General features: G+C 40.2%; 1 protein-coding gene across 2 annotated transcripts in view; it reads left to right on the top strand.

Annotated features, from left to right (window-relative positions):
* The window catches only part of EIF4B (eukaryotic translation initiation factor 4B), a 34,691-nt gene extending 17,668 nt beyond the window's left edge, over nucleotides 1–17,023 (top strand). The window contains exons 7-15 of one of the 2 annotated variants that reach the window (XM_026673882.2): nucleotides 3,575–3,694; nucleotides 4,760–4,951; nucleotides 5,749–5,986; nucleotides 6,681–6,790; nucleotides 9,975–10,191; nucleotides 13,157–13,215; nucleotides 13,395–13,509; nucleotides 14,038–14,110; nucleotides 14,857–17,023. In XM_026673882.2, the coding sequence (XP_026529667.2) occupies nucleotides 3,575–3,694; nucleotides 4,760–4,951; nucleotides 5,749–5,986; nucleotides 6,681–6,790; nucleotides 9,975–10,191; nucleotides 13,157–13,215; nucleotides 13,395–13,509; nucleotides 14,038–14,110; nucleotides 14,857–14,937 (1,205 nt within the window). In that variant the 3' untranslated portion in view covers nucleotides 14,938–17,023. Of the gene's footprint in view, nucleotides 1–3,574; nucleotides 3,695–4,759; nucleotides 4,952–5,748; nucleotides 5,987–6,680; nucleotides 6,791–9,974; nucleotides 10,192–13,156; nucleotides 13,216–13,394; nucleotides 13,510–14,037; nucleotides 14,191–14,856 lie in introns of both variants that reach the window. The other variant, XM_087956522.1, reaches the window with a different exon arrangement.
* Nucleotides 17,024–21,041: the final 4,018 nt, after the last annotated feature.

The raw sequence follows: 21,041 nt of genomic DNA, 5'->3' as shown, positions 1-21,041 counted from the left end.
AATACACCTTTGTTTGATTTGTATCTTGCCTTGATTATTTTTATAAATAACTCAAGGCAGCAAACATATCCTACACATCTTCCTCCTACTATTTTCCCTACTACAACTATCCTGTGAGATGAGTTGGGCTGAGAGAGAGTGACTGGCCCAAGGTCACACAGCTGGCTTTCATGGATACAGTGGGACTTGAACTCACGGTCTCCTGCTTTCCAGTCTGGTGCTTCAGCCAGTAGCCCAAATTGACTCTCAGATGTTAGATCTTATTGGATAGGCAGAATCTATTAAGAGGAGGCAGTTTTGTAGATATTCAGGTCCTAAGCTATAAAGGCCTTTGAGGTAACTGTGAGCATCATAAGTTATATCTGAAAAAGAACTAGCAACAAGTGCAGCTCTCGGAACGGTTTACAGAGTGTGCATATTTCCCCCAACAATCTGAGTCCTCATTTTACCAACCTTGGATGGATGGAAGGCTGAGTCAATCTTGAGCCAGTCAGGATCGACGGAATTGAACTCCTGGCAGTGTGAGCAGAGTTAGCCTGGAATACTGCACTCTAACAACTGCACCACCACGGCTCTTATATTGCATATGATGGGCAGCAGTTTAATTTCTGGTGGCTGTTTTATCATGCCCTCCAAAGTAGGCATTTTGCAAGAGTACCCGTAACATAGATTTCAAAATACATCCAGTTGTACAACAAGTTTGAGGAAATCTTGATATGCCACATAATACAGGTCGTCCTTGAGTTACTACTACAATTGGGACTGAAATTTCCATCATAAATGTGGCCATAAAAGATATGATTGCATCACTTAGCAATGGCAATCCTTACACCCCTTGTTGCCATCATTAATCATGTCCCACCAGTTGCTAACCAACGGCCCACCCAGATTGCCTGTCTTTCATCTCTCCCCCTTCACCCCCCCCCCTGCACCCTTCACCCTGCCTTGTGAGGCAGTAAACAACCCCAGAACCCTGTAGCATGGGGGCTTCTTGGCATGCCACAACTTGAGCCGTAAGAAGCCCCCGAGCTATAGCATTCAACCAGCCCAACTGTGCAAACCATCAGCTGCCCAGCCCAGCAGTGCAAAAAGCCACAGCCACCCCAGGGAGACTTAGCTGCCCTGGCCCAGCCCAGCGGTGCAGTGCAAAACTGCAGCCACTCCAGCCCAGCAGTTTAGTAAGGCAGCTGCTGGCCACATGATGCTTCCTTCCCAAGATCTCTTGAGGGAACCACTGCATGGCATCTCAGGAGGGAGGCCTCATCAAACCAGCAGCTGTCTCCTGAATGGCCAGGCTGGGCATACTTGATCAGAGCATGCCCAGCAAGGAAGCGTGGAAGGTCAGCTGGGGGCAGCAGGACATGGGGCTGCTGAATTCTGGGGGCCAAAAAGGCAGAGATGTGGGGGGGGGGAGATAGGGGGGGGGAATTGTGCTCCTGTGGTTGTAAATGCGGGGAGACTGCCAAGTGTCTGGATTTTGATCAGTCTAGTTTAGTCCAGTGGTTAAAGCACTAGATTAGAAAATTGGAGACTGTGAGTTCAAGTACTACCTTAGCCATTAAAGACAGACAGACAGCTGGGTGACTTTGGACTAGTCATACACTCTCAGCCAAACCCACCTCATAGGTTGTTGTGGGAAAATAGAAGGAGGAAGGTATGTTGAATGTGTTCACTGCCTTGTGTTATTTGCAAAAAATAATACAGGCGGATAAAATAAATACCCATGTGAAAGCAATGTAGAAAAGCTAAATAATACAATTTAATGGGCCTGATCAAGACTGCTTTGTATACTATATACAGCAATTTCAATTTCAGAACACCGGTGCTTGGACTAGACATCGAACCCAGATGCTGAATTCGGCCTCCTGTAGTCACCAGCAGATTTTAAGATTTTTTTACACCCAAGGAGGCCAGTTTATTCCTTCTGCTCTGCGTATTTACAAAGCCAAAACTTTGGCTCAAATTCTTTACGGAATTCCCATATGGATACGGGGCTTCAAGGATTGTATTGAAAGAATCCAGGCTGTCTTTCTTAGAAAACTTCTGGGTCTTCCTCCTTGTGTTGGTTTTGCTCCGATGTACCTGGAACTGGGCACTCGATCAGTCGAATGTATGGCGTGGATTAACACCTTTAAATGGTGGTTTCGGGTGCTCTTTCTGGCAGTTCCTGGTCGCTACCTCTTCCTGGCATTTGTTGACTCTCATATTTCTCATTGGGAGAGGGAGCTGATGAAGAAATTACACCTGCTAGGTTTTAGGGGGGATGCTGGGAGATTATGGCCTTAAGGAAGCCCAGTTTAGGGTAGTCCAACGGCTTGTGGACATTGACTTGCAATATCTATGAGCCATAGCTAACAAAACTTGCTCCCCTTTGATCTTCAGCCAATCTAATAATTACGGACTGAGGATGGCTTCCTATTTTTACACTCTAACCATTCCCAAGAATAGAAGAGCTTTCTCCCTAGCTCGCTTTAATGTCTTGCCCTCAGCAGTACTGGATGGGCGATTTAAGAGGCTCTCGATTAACGAGCGGCTATGCCCCTGGGACAGAGCTGAGGTTGAAACTGTGGAGCATGTCCTTTTATATTGCCCTATGTATAACGCAGGCAGATCTAAGTGACTGTCTCTCCTTGAAACAGACCCTTCTAGACCCAAAGTTAGTAATTTGTTCTTATATTGTCTTGGGGATGGCTCCTCATACCTCACTTCTTTGGTTTCCATTTTTTTTTAAAAAAGCTGTAACCATCAGAGGAGAACATTATAATTCCCCTTAGTCAAGTTTTTGGTGACCAATTGTTCATGACTAATTTTCCCATGTTCTTTTGTTGTACTTGTGTTTTGGTCTGTGACCACAAATAAATAATAAATTATTATTATTATTATTATTATTATTATTATTATTATTATTATTATTATTATTATTATTATTATTATTATTATATACAGCAATTAAAAGCATGGTGAAAGACTACCTCTAATTTGAATTCTTTTTTCCAGGGTATATAATAAAATGTAATCATTTGATGGAAACAAGCCAAATCATGTTTTTACCATATACCTTTGGTATATGCAATGCTTTCAAATGCAAGTGTTTTTCTCACTGGACAAAATGAAAACAGTATGATTTCTCATGAATGTGCTGTACACTCAGATTACAAAAAATCAGCTGTTGACTTTCCAATCTCCCAAAGTTTGTGAAAATGGCAAAATCCCTTTCCTCAAACTTTTGCATTAATTTTAATTGTGGTGATTTTAATTATGCATTTTAATTGTACTTTTATTATGCCCTATATTTTGTATTTTGCTCAGCTCCATCCAGTCACCCAAACTCTACTCCAAATTAAGGGAGTACAGGGTTGTAAAGAGGAAGTTTTATTTTAATTGCTACAAGTTACCTTGAATGTATTGTATAAACATAATGCTGGGATATAAAATATTAATGCATAAAGAAGCAATCCTTGATGGAGCCTAAAACTTGTCACCTTACCACTCATTATGTTAGATGCTTTTATGAAAGTAATTGCTCAGCATTTATTTTGTGTAAAATTAAATAAATTTTTATTTTCTCTCTTAGGGTATCGGGACCGTGATCGCTATGATTCAGACCGGTACCGTGATGGTGGTGCCCGAAGAGATACGGATCGCTTTGGAGGCCGAGACCGTTATGATGATCGTAGAGACTATGACAGGGGAGGTACTGTAGCTGCCTGATTTCATTCTCGGGGTTGGCACTTAGATAGCACTTGATTTTCATATAGCTGTATCTGTGTTGCTTTTGCATTCCTGTATCCTCTCCTTCATTATTCTGGCACAAAATAATTCAGGTTTATCCTAATTTATCATAGGGGACTTCAAAGGCATTTCTCCATTGAAAGTGAGCTTAATTGGAGTTTGGATGTGAGATGCAGAGAAGTGTTAAGGAGAAAATATTATCTCAGAAGCAATCATTTGTTGCTCTGGAATTGAAAAGAGCCATACTTAGTTTGAAAAATACTCACCTACTGTACATGATTAGTCTTACTCGTTCCTGCACAATAGTATCTTGTCACATTCTCTCATTTGTTGTTCTGTTGGTTAGGGATATATAAGATTTAAAAGTAAATAAGAGATTATTACTTCTGGGTCCTGATTCTTTCCTAGCTTCTAGTGATGATAGGACTATTGGTTTTTCTCAAGGTTGAGCGATTCAGTATGTGAAGTTAAATACAGCTCTGTGGGTCTGTTTAATTGTTGGTCGAAGAAGCACAGCTGACTGGATTTACACAAAATCAAAGAACCCCATGATTGTAAGAATCTGGTAAATGTGGGAAAACTGATATGCAAGTTCTAACTAACTAACCCTTCAGCTGTTGTTAATTAAAAAAAACTAGCCTTTTTCCATTGCTTTTCTCTTAGCTTTGCACTGCTTTCCTGAGGTGCATCTTTGAATGTCTTGCAAATTGTGTATAAAATCCTCTTCAAACCTTAATCTAGCATTACTATCCAGGTCTGACTATGTGCAACTTCATCAGGACTTTAGAAGGATGTGTTTTAATGGGAGTCATTTTCTTGATCTAGGTTTCCTTAGATGACCATGTTATGCTTTTTTCTCAAGGCATTTTACAAAGGAGTCACTATGCTAATGTTGGTGCAGCAAATTCCATGAAATATCTTGTGAAAACTTTAAATGAATGTTATTTCTTAAGCTTTTTGTCGTCCGCTATAACACATTTCATATTGTGCAAGAAAGAACTGCTGGGATAACTTTGCTCCTGTGCAGGTTTCGACTCGAGGTCAGGCAGTGGCAGAAGAGCCTTTGGCAGTGGGTACCGCCGGGATGATGATTTCAGGGGTGGCGGTGACCGCTATGAGGACCGTTACGAGAGGCGGGATGATCGAATGGATAGGTGGAGCAGCAGCAGCAGCTCGCGGGATGACTATTCCAGGGATGACAGCCGGCGGGATGAGAGAGGTAGGCCCGACACTTTTTCATAGTATCAAGAAAGGAGAGCTGAGCCTTTGTTGTTGTTGTAATCCAGGGGTGTCAAACTCATGGCGTCATGTAATGTATCATGACTTTTTCCCCTTTTGCTAAAGCAGGTGTGGCCGTGGCTAGCGCATGACATATCCAGCCCTGAGTTTGACAGCTCTGCTGTAATTGGTTCTGTTGTCCTATACTTTTGATCTCACCTAGCCATGGAGGAACCCATCTGGAATTAATGTCTATGGAGATTCTCTAGTCATCCAGGTTATGGCTGTCCCAAAGATGCCTTTTCAAGAGGCAACTGGACTTTTTCAAGAGGCAACTGGACTGAAGAAGCTTCTTGGATGAGAAGTGAAATGTCTTCAAAGAAAAAAAAAAAAGCCCAGTTGCCTCTTGAAAAAGCACCTTTGGGACATCTGGAATTAAGTTTCCACCCAAGCAGTCCTTTTTTTCTCTCTTATCCGTATCCCCCCATGTTCTAGTATGCTGACCTCAAAACACAAAAAGTTAGTGGGAGAAGTGTCTCAAGTAGATTGCTGTTATGTGCCGGGGGGGCGTGGAAGAACTCTTGCAGAAAGATTGTCTTTTGATTCTTGGTAGTTCTCGAGTTCTCTGCAGCCTAGTTTAGGTAAGCAAGCTGTATGAAGTTTCATGAGTCTTGTGCTGTTGGATTTCCCTCAACTCTTCAGGATTTATTGTGTCTTTTTTTTGGTTTGTGTTCATGCACAAGTGTGCATACCATTAATTTCTCCAACTTTATTTTACTCCCCCCCCCCCTTTCTTAGGTTCTACTCAGAGGCCAAAACTGAATTTGAAGCCCCGGAGTACTCCCAAGGAAGAAGATACAACTGTAGCCCCTGCGAGTCAGTCTAGCCGTGCAGCTTCTATCTTTGGAGGAGCCAAGCCTGTGGACACTGCTGCAAGAGAGCGTGAAGTAGAAGAAAGGCTACAAAAGGAGCAAGAGAAGTTGCAGCGCCAACTGGAAGATGATAAACCCAGGCTAGACAGACGGCCCCGGGAACGGTGAGCAGCAGAAGGCTATCTTCTCTGCAGAGAAAATGGTAGTTTTCAGAAAGGAAGCGTCCGCAATTCAAAATTAGGATGACAATCTTGCAAAATAGACTACATATATAGGTAATCCTCGACTTACAACCATAATGGAGTCCAAAACTTCCGTTGCTAAGCGAGACAACTGTTATGTGAGTTTTGTCCCATTTTAAGACCTTTCTTGTCACTTTCGTTAAGTAAGTCACTGCAGTCGTTAAGTTGGTAACACAGTTGTTAAGTGAATCTGGCTTCCCCATTGACTTTGCTTGTCAGAAGGTCGCAAAAAGGGATCATATGACACTGCAGCTGTCATAAATATGAAACCATTGTCAAGAGTCCGAAGTTTGATCATGTGACCATGGGCATTCTGCAACAATTATAAATGTGAAAAAATTGTTGTAAGTAACTTTTTTCAACGATGTTGTAATTTCGAACGGTCACTAAACAAACTGTTGTAAGTCAAGGACCACTTGTATTCATCTGCACTTGGTCAAACACTGCCAAATACACCTGTATCCTGAACAGCCCCATGTCTTTAACTTGCTTTGAAAAATTATTTGCTGTGTGATAGGCATCACTATCTTAACCGCCTGTGGGGGGGAGGGGAAGAGAGTTTTGTAACAGTGTCCTAAAAGTGCACCCTCACTTATTTATCTGTATATACTCTTAGGCACCCTAGCTGGCGTAGTGAAGAAAACCAAGAGCGGTCAAGGACAGGAAGCGAATCTTCACAGACTAGCAGCACAACCCCTTCTGTGGGGACTGGCCCAACAGGAAGAAGTAAGTCCATCAAGATATTAGTAGGTCCTGAAGTAAACCTTTTTCTTGCTGGAAAGCCCCATTAAATTGTTCCAACTTGAGCCAGCCCTGCCATGGGTATATCTGAGGTTGAGATTCAGTTGAATGATATTATAAATAAGAGCATCCAGATTTGGAAACCCATGGATGGGCTAAGTCCCCCATTTGCCTGATGTTTGCGTGATGTTGTAAATCTTTACTCTTAGCTCTCTTATAACTACTTTTTCTTCAGGATACTGCTGTGTGTATTGGGTGCTTCTGCCACAGAAGTATCTCCTGAAGGATTTGTTGTAAGCTTCTTGTTTTTGCTTACACTCTTCCCCCCAAAGCTCAGAATTGAAAATTAAGCTATATCTATCGTAGTATACATTTCTTCAAAGTTCTGGGGATAAATGCCTCAAAGGTGCTTTTTCAAGAGGCAACTAGATTTCCTTGTTTTTCTTGGAAGACATTTCGCTTCTCATCCAAGAAGCTTCTTCAAGCTCTGATTGGATGGTGGAAAATGGAAGGATTTATTCTCCTTACAGACAGCTGGTCATTTGCATACATTATTTTAGAGAGTCATTAACACAATCTGGGTCATCTGAGTGGTGCAGATGCTTGTGGAGCCTTGTAACTGTTAAAAGGACTGTGTTGTAAACTGGAGATAGATGATGTCGTATCTCTCCTGTTGAGAGGGGGCTGAGATAAGTTAATTCATTTGTGATCTCTGATTTTAAATGGAAAGTCTCAACATAATCAAGAAAAAGCCCTTCATCCAGACATCTTCCCTTCTTTTACACGGTAACTGAATTTCTTAATCCAAAAGGCCACCTCATACACACTCCATCCAAAATATATCTTTAGGCGCAGGGTGGGTGGGGCAGAGAGCAGGTTGCCAGGACAAAAAAATCAAGGTCAAACACAGCTGTGAGCCTTAGCAGAAGTAATAAGAGCATTGAACCAGTCAGAGTGACCTACAGTCTTTTCTTCCCTAATTCGTAATTCCCTTTATTAGGAGTCCCAAACAATGTTATCAGGTTATTTGAGCACGATCACAATCATTTCAATCCATGAAGAAACAGCTTTGATCTAGTGAGTGGAAGCTGGATGGAGTCATATTCAAAAATTTTTAAAAAAAGCAATTCAGATTTATAGTCCTAAATATATGACACCACACGGGTGTAGGAATTACATTAACTTTAATTAGCTGATTCCTGAAAGCTGTGGCATCTTTTATTCCCGAGCTGCCATAGACATCTAAAAAAAGTAATGGTACCTCACTGAAGAATGGAGAGATGTTGGTGCTGTACTTAACAGGATCCAAAACATTTCTTCCAAATCATTTTCCAAGGGTGTATATTCTTAAATGCATCTTAATATACAATACAACCCTATTGTAGAGGTCAGTAGGGCCATCACAATAATAAATGAAGGCAATTTTGTTAAGGTTCATAGACCAGATATATCAGCAGCCTGAAAACGTTTGGAAAATTTGGAAAGCCAGAACTTTTGGGAAGAGAACAAGGCAGCACATTTCCTCCTTTCTCATAAAGTTTTTATTGTATTCTCTTTCCCCATTCACAATGAGATTTGCTACGGCACCTCTTACCATTAGATACTATTATCATATCAGACTATTTTAATGTGATACGGGTAATTAACAGGGTGAGACTTCCCTAGCCTGATTATTATATTCTGTTTAGGCCAGGAGTGTCCAACCTTTTGGCTTGCCTGGAACACGTTGAGTCAAGAGGAATAGTCTTGGGCTGCATATGAAATACATAATATAATTAATGTATATAAATAATAATCTTCCTTTTAAAATATATTTATTACAATGTTGGGGGGGGGGAGCCCGCATTACTTGCTGTCCAGGGCCACATGCGGATTGTTGGCTACATGTTGGACATGCCTGATTTAGATTGTGACAGATACTCTTATATGCAGCTTAGTTAGATTTAAAGTTTTCGTTTTGTTTATTTATAATCACATTTATAAAGCTGCCCCATTTTTCGATGATGCTGGGGTGGCATGCAGATTGAAAACTAAGGGAATAGTAGTCATCAAAAAAGAAAGACGTTGATCCCAGTGGAACAAATGTATGAATTACTCATGCTCCTCCAGCTTGGGGAAAGAGCCCTTCTTTCCAGTTCTTTAAGGCTTCTTTAAAGTTCAGCAGGGTGAAGGATGCTGCCCCAGAAGGCAGTCACGGCAACAGAGAAGCCATGCTTCCTATGCCTCATCAAATTGAATTATTTAATTCAGAGCATGTTGATTCATTCTGAACTTGCAGCATGGGCAGAAACAAATGGGAGAGAGAGATGGTCCCTCAAGTAACCTGGTCCTGAGCCATGTAGGGCTTCTGCTTCCAATTGAGGGCTGGCTTTTTTGCTGGGGGAAGGCCTGGTGGAGCTTTTTTAACTAGACTAAGTCTTGCACTACATTTATACATGTAGCCCTTCACTTAACAGACCCAATTGGGACCGGAATTTCCATTGATAAGGTGGCTGTTAAGCGAATCATATCATTAAGTGAACCTGGTTTTCCCCCATTGACTTTGCCTGTTGATAACCAACTGGGGAGGTTGCAATTAGAGATCACACGACCCTGGGATGCTACACCCACCTTGAAATACATGCCAATTGCCGAACGCCCAAAATTTAATCACATGACTGTAAGGAGGCTGCAGTCGTCATAAATATGAGGATCAGTTGTAAGTCACACTAGACCCTGAAAAGATTTTTTTAAAATAACACTGAATATGTTCAGGAACTTACAGTCTTCTCGATTCACAGTGCCGTTAATATTTCAGGAATTTTTTTCACAGCTCACTGTGACTGACAGATGTCAAGTGTTGCTATGTTTACCTTGAAAATTTGACATAAGCCATAACACCCCATGCTGTTGTTCCCCAAGGTGCTACAACACACAATTTGGGACCCATGGGTTTTTTGTTTTATAAATAAATCCATTATTACACCTTGTGGATTAAATATAAAATCCAAATGGAACTTTTTTTCTACAATTATACACTGCATTTGCAAACTTTTTTTTGGCAACTTGATGGTACCTTTTGGTGAAATGTGCTGACTAATCCTGAAACATTCAACAACACCAATAATACGTTGAATAGCACAGCTGTGGAAGGAAACTCAGTTTTCTGCCTCCTATTCTACCGTTGTAGCTTCACGAAGGAGGGAGAGTGAGAAGTCATTGGAAAATGAAAACATCAGCAAAGAGGATGAAAGTCTTTCTCCAACCTCCAAGACCCCTAGAGAAGAGAAGCTTCCTTTGAAAGTAATGCCAGCTCCTCCTCCAAAAGAAAATGCCTGGGTGAAACGAAGCAACTCGCACCCAGCACGCTCACAGAGTTCTGACTCCGATCAGCATTCCCCAACAAGGTGAGTTTAGAGAACGGAGGATGCTATGTTGCTGGGGGTTTTCCCCGTTTCCTCTTTTAAAGCAAGAACTGACGTTACAGCAACATGGATTTTGAAAATGTGGCAAAAGGCTGTGTGATTCGCCAATGTTGTGGCTTCATCAAGACTCTTCTGAAATAAAAAAAATTCTAGCACCATTTCAGAAGGGGGGAAAAATGGCAGAGCAGGTAGGGATAGGTTCCAGTTTGTGGGACTCCCAGTCCTTATCAGATCCAGCCAGCATGTCGAGTAGACAGAAATGGTAAGGTTTCCCATTCCCTGCTGTGAAGCAGGTACACTCATGTTCTGTGTAAATAAATAAACTGGATTTGCTGCCTTAACGTTCATCATTCAGGAAATAGTTCTCAAATTTATACAAGTTACCTGCCTGTCCTCTTTAGCAGAACAGCCTTAACTTCTGTAACTTAAAAGAAAAAAAGAGCTGCTAGTGTGAATGAGTACAATGTATGAAAGCAATATTTTGCCACCTTAAAAAGTTTTAATTATTCAGCTGCATTTGTCACCTTCTCACAAATAGGAAAAACATTAAGTTGAAGTGTTAAATGTTTGGGGACTGCTGTGGTGGGATGGTTAACATATTGAAGCAAGAAAACTCATAGCCATAAAAACTCACAAGGTGATTGTGGGCCAGTCGCCAATCATTCACTCTCTGCCTAACCTTTCTCAAAAGGAGGGGGTGATTTGGGAAAGAATGGGAGGAGAAAGTATTGTGGCTCAGTATAATTATAATAAATTCATTGCTTGAGCTGAATAAAAGATTAGATATAAGGCTAGCAAAAACTGAGTGGATGGATGGATTACCTGTATCAAAAAATAACTGCTTAATGACTAAAATAAAGCATTTTTCACAGATGGGAAGATCTAGTGGAAGTTTTTGTGCCACTTTTATTTCTTTGAAAATTCTAATATGCAGAAAATGTATGTCGAAAAGGCTTTTTACTTTGATAAGGACTTGCATAAAAGTTTGCATTTTTAAAAAAGCCCAAGTATAATAAGTAAATATGAATTTCTGATTACCCTAAGTTAGAATTTTTACACTTTGTTTATTTAAGCTGTAGTTTTATTAAAAACTAGCACTAGTGATTATCATATACCATCTTACAGAGAGCTCTCATTTTCAGCTTTCACTGAATATGTTCATAGAAAGAAGTAAATGCACATGCTACTGAAATAAGCAAGAAATTCAACTGATAATATTAACTCTAAATGTTAACTCTATCAAAATTCCCTAGATTTTATTTGTTATTCTGGTCTCCATTCTGACAGGAGTTTCATTACCATAAGTATTTTATCTGATTTAAGATGTTCCCCGTTCCCCTGCCAAATGCTCACTTGTTTTGAAAATTAAGCTGTCATCAGTTCTTCAGTTTGTTTTGGTAAAACACTCCCATTTCCTGTAATTCGTTTAGTCTGTCTGTAAGCTCTTGACTTAATTTACATACCTGCCTTGTGTTAGTCATGAGGAATAGGAAGAAACTTTGGGAGGAGTGTTCTGCACCTGGACAATTAGAAATCATATTGAGTTACTTCTGTCTGCTGAACTGAACCAAGTATTGATTGCATTTTGTCTAGCCAGGTGATCACCAGCAACTTAAGTGGCTCTAGTGTAACTCCTGCTGGACGTTGTTACATGGAAGTATCGTGTCACAATTAATATGGAAACTGCTACATTTTGTACAAGTTGCAGTTTCTGGATGGTCTTCACCGACAACCTATATAGATCATATTTCAGTAGTCATAAAGTGATGAGAGAATGAGTGCCCATGGCCAGAAATGGCCACAATTGGTGTATCAGGCACAAATGGGCGTTCCCCTTGGCATATCTTTCACCAGCTGCTTCAGCAGTAGCTTAACAAACAGCTCTTTCTGGGAGAGAAAAAGCCCATCATTATCTGAGATTAGTTTTGCCTTAGAATTAGTTAATTTCTAAAACACGAGCCAGTCATGAACTGATTTGAGACTGTCCGATGCTCACCATTCACATCCTCAGTCCTTCCAAGTCAAAATTTCTACCACTTCTCATTAAGTCCGAGATAGATATACACATTCACATCGACTGAAACCATCTGCCGAGATGTTTCTAATTTAAACCATCTTTTAAAAGTATTTGAAAGACACTACAAGTACTCCTCAAGTTAAACCATAGTTGGGGTTGGAATTTTGGTTATAAGTTGCTGTGGTTGCAAGTTTGGGCACTGCAGGACCAGATTTGATTTTATGACCGTTTTTATGGTGGTGATTAAACGATTCAATTCGGTCATTGAAGTGGAATACAGGGTCATAAGAAGTGTAAATACATTTTATCCAGTGGGGTTTTTGTTTTTTTAAGGGAAGATGGCAAAAATTACAAGACACAATCATGTGACCACAGGATGCTGGCAATAGCTGTAAATATAAGGTGGTTGTTAAGCCCCGAAATGCAATCATATAACTGTGTGGATGGCAAAACAATCGTAATTCAAGGATGGGTCAGAAGTAACTTTTTTTCAGTCCATCGTAATTTTGAGTGTTTGTTAAGCGACTGGTTGTAAGTCAGAGGCTACCTATACTTGCCTTTCTGGTTTAAAAATTGGGATAACATAATTTTATGTTAATTCAAAATATTTACAAGGCCAAGCTACTATGTAACAAGCACAAGAATCTGTTCTTATTTTGCAGCAGTATGTGAGGCATGAAAGAAGCACAATGATCCATTATTTGGAGAAAGCATTTCCAGATACCTGTATCTATTTTCATCCGAGAGTCCAAATTACTTGTCCTAAGTTTTCATTATTCAGTCAGAAAATTGTGTGGTATACTTTTCAGTGGTTTGCCTCTAAGATGTAGGTTGAAAGGATTATATGAATTGTTCCGAGGAGAGAAAACTGACCAGATATATATCATGTGTGCGCAAATTATTTCAAGTATATTAACCTCTGTTTTGCAGTGGCAGTCAAGCTGTGTTATCAGAAGATGGAGTGTCCTCCAAAGGTGCCCCACGAAAAGGTAAGGCTGGAATGTGTGCAACCTCAATGGGAAACCTGCAGGGAGCTGAAGTATTTCAAAGAAAAGACCTATCTCCTCATAGGGTTTTCCTTAGAAACCAGTGGGTAGCCAAACAAGTCTTGCCATTTTTGATGTATCTAGAATAGGAGGATGGAGGCTTTTTCCCTGCTTTGTTTCAGGAGATGAAAACAGACCTGATGGGGGAAATGAGAGCGTTCCAAAGGGACGAAGAGGGAGCTCTGGCCATGGTCCTGGAGATGGAGGCAGCAGAGACCATTGGCAAGACCTGGAACGGTAATATATATATATATTTTTGTCATGCGCCACTGTTCAGTGGAATGGAATATACCAGCGTTTCTCAACCTTGAAAGCTTTTAAGATGCGTGGACTTCAACTCCCAGAATTCCCTAGTTAACCTTGCTGGCTGGGGAATTCTTGGAGTTGAAGTCCACACATCTTCAAGCTGCCACAGTTGAGAAACTCCAATTCATATTTCTTATGGAAGAGAGGCAGTGATATATAACAAATGGCGCTGTTTATCTTGCACGCATTTGTGGATTACACTCAGTGGTTTTATACCTGGAAAATGGGCCTGCTGGAGAACCATTAGCAGGGAAATTATTACTGAGCAGCCCAAACTCTGCCTATCTAATTTGTACCACTACCACACTGAGAATTGATTTTTTGTGTGTGTGAATTATACAATACTTTATCTTACCCTTTATATCCTCTGGCATTGGGGCTTGGAGGTAAATGCTCAATGATAACATTTTTCTCTGAATTTGCTTGCTAAATTAACATGGTAGCATTGTTCATTTTTAGGAAAGAAAGCAACGAGGAGCATGACTCAAGATCTGCACCTGAGCCAAAGAAATTTGAAGAGAACCCTGTCCCCGTAAATACTGAGCCTACTATTTTTTTAGGGAATTACTGTTAAATACAATGAGGATTAGGCAACTTTACTGACTAAAATGGGTTGGTACATACTGGGATTCACTTGTCTTTCAGCAGTTACCAGTATCGAAATAGAAATGACAATAATGAGAAGTTGTACTGTATGCATTGTGGTTTCATGCTAGGGTTGTCCTATCTTCCACTGAGACATTTGTGTCTTAATAAAGTTGAGAATAGCTGCCTTTTGTGGCCCAAATCCTTTGAAGTAGAAGGCAAGCTTCCTGAGATGATAGAAGGAATTAGTTTGATACAGTAATTATGATAAATATAATAGAGGTTAAAATGGCTTTTAAAAGGGAAATATATATATATATATATATAGAGAGAGAGAGAGAGAGAGAGAGAGTTATCCCACTATCTTTGGGAAGCCAAGTATCAGTTTTCTTAATGCTATGGAAGTTGACTTAAAATGAAAAACAAAGAACGGATTCACCTTTCTGGGGTGCAAAATTTGCCTGGGAGACAGAAAGCCCTTGATTTATTTCTTAGTGTCTCCAGTTTAAAGAATTTTGGCATGATCACCATTTTGCTTGTTACATGTAGCATTTTATCTGCCTAGAATACAGAATACCATTTATACCACTCTATTCTTTATAGAAGGTCTGAAATACAATGTACAAATCACCAAAAACTTAATACCGACAGTCATCGGTATTCTGATAATCTTCTTTCCCACTTTTCTTGCAGAAATTTAGCTGTGCTAGCAAGTATGCTGCTTTGTCAGTGGATGGTGATGACGAAGCTGAAGGAGAAGAGTATGCTGATTAAATTCTCCATCCCCCTCTATGTTGTCTCCTAACCGGTTGCCATCCAGGAACTTTTGGAGAGCAAAACCAAACCTTTATTCAGACAAGACAGAAAAATAAAAGCCTACAAGTGAACATCTCCTGGGAGAGACCTTTCTTAAACCTTTCTTTAAAAAATAAGAAAAAAAAATGATATAGAATTTCTCTTGCATGCTGCTGCAGCCTTTAAAGTATTGAACTTACTGGAGAGATCCCTGCAAAAAAAAAAAAAAAAAGTACAGCAAGAGACAAAAAAAAGATGGCAGGTGTCTTTTTAAAAAAGAAAGAAAGAAATAGGCCCAGTATGTGTTTGAATGTTACTTCACGCTGCTTCTAATCACATTCAGAGCCTCGGGTCCTTTCCATTAAGAGCTAAGGTTAGTGCTTTAGTAGGCTAGTGTGTGACTGAGCGCATCGGGAACATGGACAGCTAAACCCTGTCTCTTTCCCTCTTTCGGTAGCTTGGGTGGCTTCTATAATATAATCTCAAAGCAGTTAATGCACTGGGGAGGAAAAGCAGTATTATCTTAATTAGTTGAAAGAAGGGACCGGTTAGCTTTCACGTTAGAAGATTACCATCTCTGCCCAACAGGTATCTCGGGAGTTTAGGTGCATGCCTTGCTTTTCTGGTATGATGGCTGGCTCCCCCCCTCTCCCCCCCCCCCCCAATCACCTGCCTTTAGAAAGTGTCACTGAGAGGCTGAACACAAGGCCTTTGCCTCTCAGGACCCTCTTCCTAGAAGTTTCAGGGCTGTATCCCACCCACTCCAGAAATTGGCACTATGGACAAATTGCTTCAGTACAGAAAGCCACTTTTCATTCAGCTCCTATGAAACCAGCCTCCATGTCAGTAGTCACTTGAGCTGTGCAGTGTCGGCACAGGGTGTATACGGATAGACCATGCAGAAAATAACTTTATATGTTTGAAGCTCCGTTGTTCTAAGTTTCCAGTAACCTTCCTAAAGGTACTGTGCTGTATGAAGGAATGCTGGGGAGCAATTTAATTTTAGGAGATTTATAAACTTTCCCTGAAGTGCTGTCTGTCCTTCTGTCTGCTTTTAATCATTGAAGGGCAATCACTATACTGTCACAAAGTAATAGCATTTTTTTTTTCAAATTTAGAGCACTGCTTAAAGAGGGTGGGGGCCGTTGAAAGACTGGTGGAGCATCTTCCTTGCATCACACGATGGTTCATTTCCCTCCTCTAGCTTAGGTGTGGTTCGGCAATTTGAATAGCAAAGTTTTGATTTTCCTTTTAATTTTCTTCAAAAAAAAAAAAATAGGCTATCAGAAGTTAAACTTGGGAATAGGAATTTCTGCCACTTGTTGTTTTAGCATTCTTTCATTTTTCTGAGCAAATGCATAGGGGAAGAACAAATTGCAGCACAGGGAACAGAAGCAGCACAATGCTTTAGTAGCCAGTTTACAAATGCATAGACGCAGGAAGGAAGCATCTGCCTAGGACTTGGCTGGACTTTATGAGATGTGCATGCATTCAGCGGGGGCTATTTTACATAATTTGGGGAGAAGAACAATGTGATTTTACTCTTGAAACAATCTCAAGTTATATTAAATTAAGGATCCAGGCTATTGTAAAGTTGGTACAGTTAGGGTCTTATTTTCATAACTTTTAAGCTACAACTAAGCCAGCTTTTAGAAATGGAACGAGTATTGTCCTTTCTCAAAGATGGGAGATGGAAAGTGGGATGAGACCTGGTGAGGGCAATAGATGGGCTTGAAATGCATGATTGCTTTGAGTCTTTTAACAGTGAGGAGCTGTTATTGGAGAGAAACTGCTAATTTGCAAATCCCAGAAGCATTCTCTTTCTTCCAGCAATCTTGAATATTCTGTCTCTACTATCAGGACAGGTTCATGAGTGGATTGAGGTGCGTTTTACACATTCTGAAAAACATGTAAAATTTGTACAAAATATCTTCCATGAAAATGATTTGTAATCTGCATGGACTTCCTGGGAGATGTCTTTTATTATGTAAAATTCCCCTTCCCCACCCTTTCTTGGTTTTTTGTTTTGTTTTGTTTTTCTCCAAATAAATAATCTTTAAAATAAGACTTCAGAGCTAAAATGGTCCTTTTGAGAAGATGCTGCTTCTATCACAAGTCGATAGGAGAAGTCTGCTCTCAGATACATGAACGAGCAGGATTCCTCTGCAGATCAACAAAGGGGAATCTCTATAAAGTAGAGTCATTTTAAACTCCATTAGGATTTCTCTGAGAAGTGGAGAAGCTTTACTTGAATGATAGTTTGCCTTTGATCGCCAGCTTCCTGTTGCTTGACTGTACGGAGTGTATTCCAGATGGCATTTTTTGATTTAGATCATGACAGACCTGACCGCAAACTTTTTTCCCTTAGTTTGCAAAGGTTTCTTTTACTCCCAGTAAAAACAAATCTTAGGCTCGCTTCCTGGTCTTGGCCCCACCCTCACTATCTTTTCCCACCTCCCTAAGGATTATTTGCAGAATGGAGTCTTATGGTACTGATGCGTGGGCAGTGCCAACCTAGGTATGTTGTTTCCTTTAACTTGAAATTAATATACATGACATTCATAGCTTTGGGTTTTAAAAATGCTTTCTGAAGTGTCCAAGGTGTTCCCTGAACATTCTGTTTAAGCTTTAAAAGCAGATCAATATTTCTTCAGATTTAGGGAAAGAAAGGTTAACGAGCAAAACAGATTTCGTTCATTTAACAAATTTATGGTCAAGGGCTAAAGAGTTGTGGGGTTTGGACTTGGGTTCATTTGGCTTTTGTAAAGGTTTATATCGCTTATATACTTACTTCAAAATCAAGACATCCCCAACATTTATTTTCTCCCTTTCGTTTTGGATTTAAGGCCAAAACAGATAATAATTGGCAAAGGCAGAAAGTAGCTGTGAAAAGCTACCATTTTAATATCCTGTGGCCATTTACGGTTAATTCATAAATCATCTTGGAGATACCACAGACTTGGCACATGCACCTCTTGTCTTCTACCATGGCACGCATCCTTTTTGGAAACTGGGTTGCAGTTAAGTCTTAGGTGTTAAAGTCTGTTGGAGCCAAGGGAACAAGTGGAGCCAAGGGAAAAAGAAGACATAATTTTTACCAACATTAATAACACTGTTAGAATTATTTTATGACTTGCTGGAAGCTTTATGATTCTTCTTAGGAAAGAGTTTGGATATACTTTGGTACAGGTAATCGTTGACTTACGACCACAAATTGAGCCCAAAATTTCTGTTGCTAAGCAAGACAGTTGTTAAGTGAGTTTTGCCTCATTTTGCAATCTTTTCTTGAATCACTGCAGTTAAGTTGTTAAGTAACACAGTTAAGTGAATCTGCCTTCCACATTGACTTTGCTTGCCAGAAGGTCACAGAAGGAGATCACATGACCCTGGAAAACAGCAAAGGGCATAAGTATGAACCAGTTGCCAAGCGTCTAGATTTTAATCACGTAGACCATGGGAATATTGCGGTGCTCATAAGTGTGAAAGTCACCTTTTTCAGTGCTGTTGTAACTGAACTGTCACTAAATGAACTTGTAAGTCAAGGACTATCTGTGTACGTCATTCATAAAGAATTATAAATTATATAATGACAAAGAATCTTCTGTGAACTAAATTTACTGCTTTGGAAGCCCAGAATACTCTGACTTCTTTAAAATTTGCAGTGAGCAACTCCATACTAAAAAAAATGCCCCGAATATAATTTAATAAAGCTTCTGAACAACTTAGGTATATATATCCTTGAAAAATTACCCAGCTGTGGAGTTTTGCTTTCCTATCTAACTTGTACTACCAGAGTTATTTTTATTCCACAAGAGAGAGCTGAAGAGCTGGCATATTGTATGTTATTCTTTCCTGAGAAGTCATTTTCTGTAGACCCAAAGAGTATGGAATTAGCATTTTAGGTGTTGAATTATTCAAGAGTCCCAAGCCAGTTGCACAATTAGTAGATGTGAAGACTTCCTTAAATTAAGCTCAACTTCTGGTAACTATGAAGTCCAGCTACAGCCTGGACTTCAAGGCTCTCCCTTCCTAATCAGGTGGAATCTACTTAGCTTTTGCAAAATACTTTTGCAAAAAGTATTTGGATAAGTATGGGTTCTCCACTTCTAATCTAGCCTGAATTATTTGCTTTAAGAATAGCAGTGACCTCAAACTAACAAGTGAGGCACTGATAGATCTTTATATTCTGCACTGTTGGTTGAATTCCATCAAGAATAAACTATGCAAATTAAACTTGTCTATATGAATTCTTCCAAAGTCAATTGATAACCCTTTTATTATAGAAACTTAGATGAAAACTTCCAACTCATTTTCATTGAACTTGCCAGTTGCATCTGATAGGTCACTGTGGATTAAGCCATGAATATTGGCCTGATCAAGCACTACAGTTTTTAGGTTATTACATTATATTTCTCAAATGGTTTGTGTACGTTCTTGTCAAAGCCAGCCTCTGGCATCAGGCCAGGAAGGAGAGAATGGTAAAAAAGAATAACAGTTGTGTTCTTGACTGGCACTACAAAGGGAATAATACAGATCTGTGCAGAACTGAAGTTCAACATTGGAATGACAATGTTAATCAATATATATATATATAATGCACGCACGCACGCACATATATATATGGTATTCAGCTTTGTTCGGGTACTTTCCCACGTCATTGTAGTTGTGCTTTTAAAGTTGTAGCAACGTTTCGGCAGAATCTCATCAGGCTTCAATACAGAAGCCTGATGATGGCAGATGAGATTCTGCCAAAATGTTGCTACAACTTTAAAAGCACAACTACAATGACGTGGGAAAATACCCGAACAAAGCTGAATACCATACATGTAAGTACCCGCGAAAACTTAAGAATATATATATATACATACACACACACACATACACATTTTATAACACCTTCCATTGCAGAATACAAATGAGCTAGAAATGTGACTTTCACTACAAAATTGGGTATAATCTTACATGTAAGAGTTCCTGACTTGCTTTTCAGTGGCACCTGAGGGTTTGCTTCAGTTGAGTGTGTAGGAGTAATCAAGAATCAGGTTGAGCTAGTTCCCTGTCAGTGCTGATTTCTTAGGTTTTAAAGTCCTACAGCTAAATCTCTTGCATTAGTGCCCGTATTTATTTGCATACAGAGTATGAAAGGAGCCTCCGCCTCACAAATTTCTCAGATTTGCAGAAGGAGGCTCTGTTGTGAGCGAATTACATTCAGAACTTTCCAAACCTTGGAGATTTTGGTGGCAAATCTTCCCCTTGGTGTATACATACTCAGGCATGGGATCTGCTAATCTTGGCTTTCTTCACTATCGCAGGGTAATACTTGTTGGCTGTTAACTGAGTAGGGATTTTCATCCCCCCGAAACTCAGCTAAAAACGCTTGGAATCCCTGTTGAAGAGGTGCTAGCAAAGTTCTAGAAAATGGCTCTGTTCAAATGAATTGTTTCCTCCTTAATTTCTTAAGAGCAGCAGTCCCCAACTTTTCCAACTTGGTTAGCCCTGGGGGAGGGGATGGTTCTATGTGAGTGGTAAGTGCGTGAAAGCACCCATTGTTCGCACCCGTAGAGCTGCATGTGCATGCACTTACCCCCCACTTGAGCGACCTGGTTCTGAACAAGCTGCAGTCCACTAGTGGGCTGCAACCAGTGGTGGGATTCAATTTTTTTTATTACCGATTCTGTAGGGTATGGCTTGGTCGGCGTGGCAGGGGAAGGATACTGTAAAATCTCCAGTCAGAGGTGGTGTTTGCCAGTTGTCCAAACTACTCAAAATGTCCACTACCGGTTCTCCAGAACTGGTCCGAACCTGCTGAACACCACCTCTGGCTGCAACCCAAGGGTTGGAGACCCGTGTCGTGCAGAATCCCATCAAATTTTTATGGAATTTGACAGTTCTGAGGATCACAGTTTGAAAGACCCTGTTCTAGAACATCTGCTTTTCTTGAGATACTTTCTTCTTTTGTTTGGTTTTCATTTCTATTTGCATCTCCCATGCTCATACTTTGGTTAAATTGTCAATATTGCAGTAGAAATACCAGTGGATTTGCAGTTGGCTTGGATCCCTATGGCTTTGAGGGCTCTCCTTTG

This window comes from Notechis scutatus, chromosome 2 (assembly GCF_049901735.1).
Source record: "Notechis scutatus isolate UNSWTSFEM ecotype Mainland chromosome 2, rNotScu1.2, whole genome shotgun sequence".
NCBI classification, from domain to species: Eukaryota; Metazoa; Chordata; class Lepidosauria; order Squamata; family Elapidae; genus Notechis; species Notechis scutatus.
The sequence above is the reverse complement of the archived record's forward strand: the minus strand, read 5'-3'. Positions and strand labels throughout refer to the sequence as shown.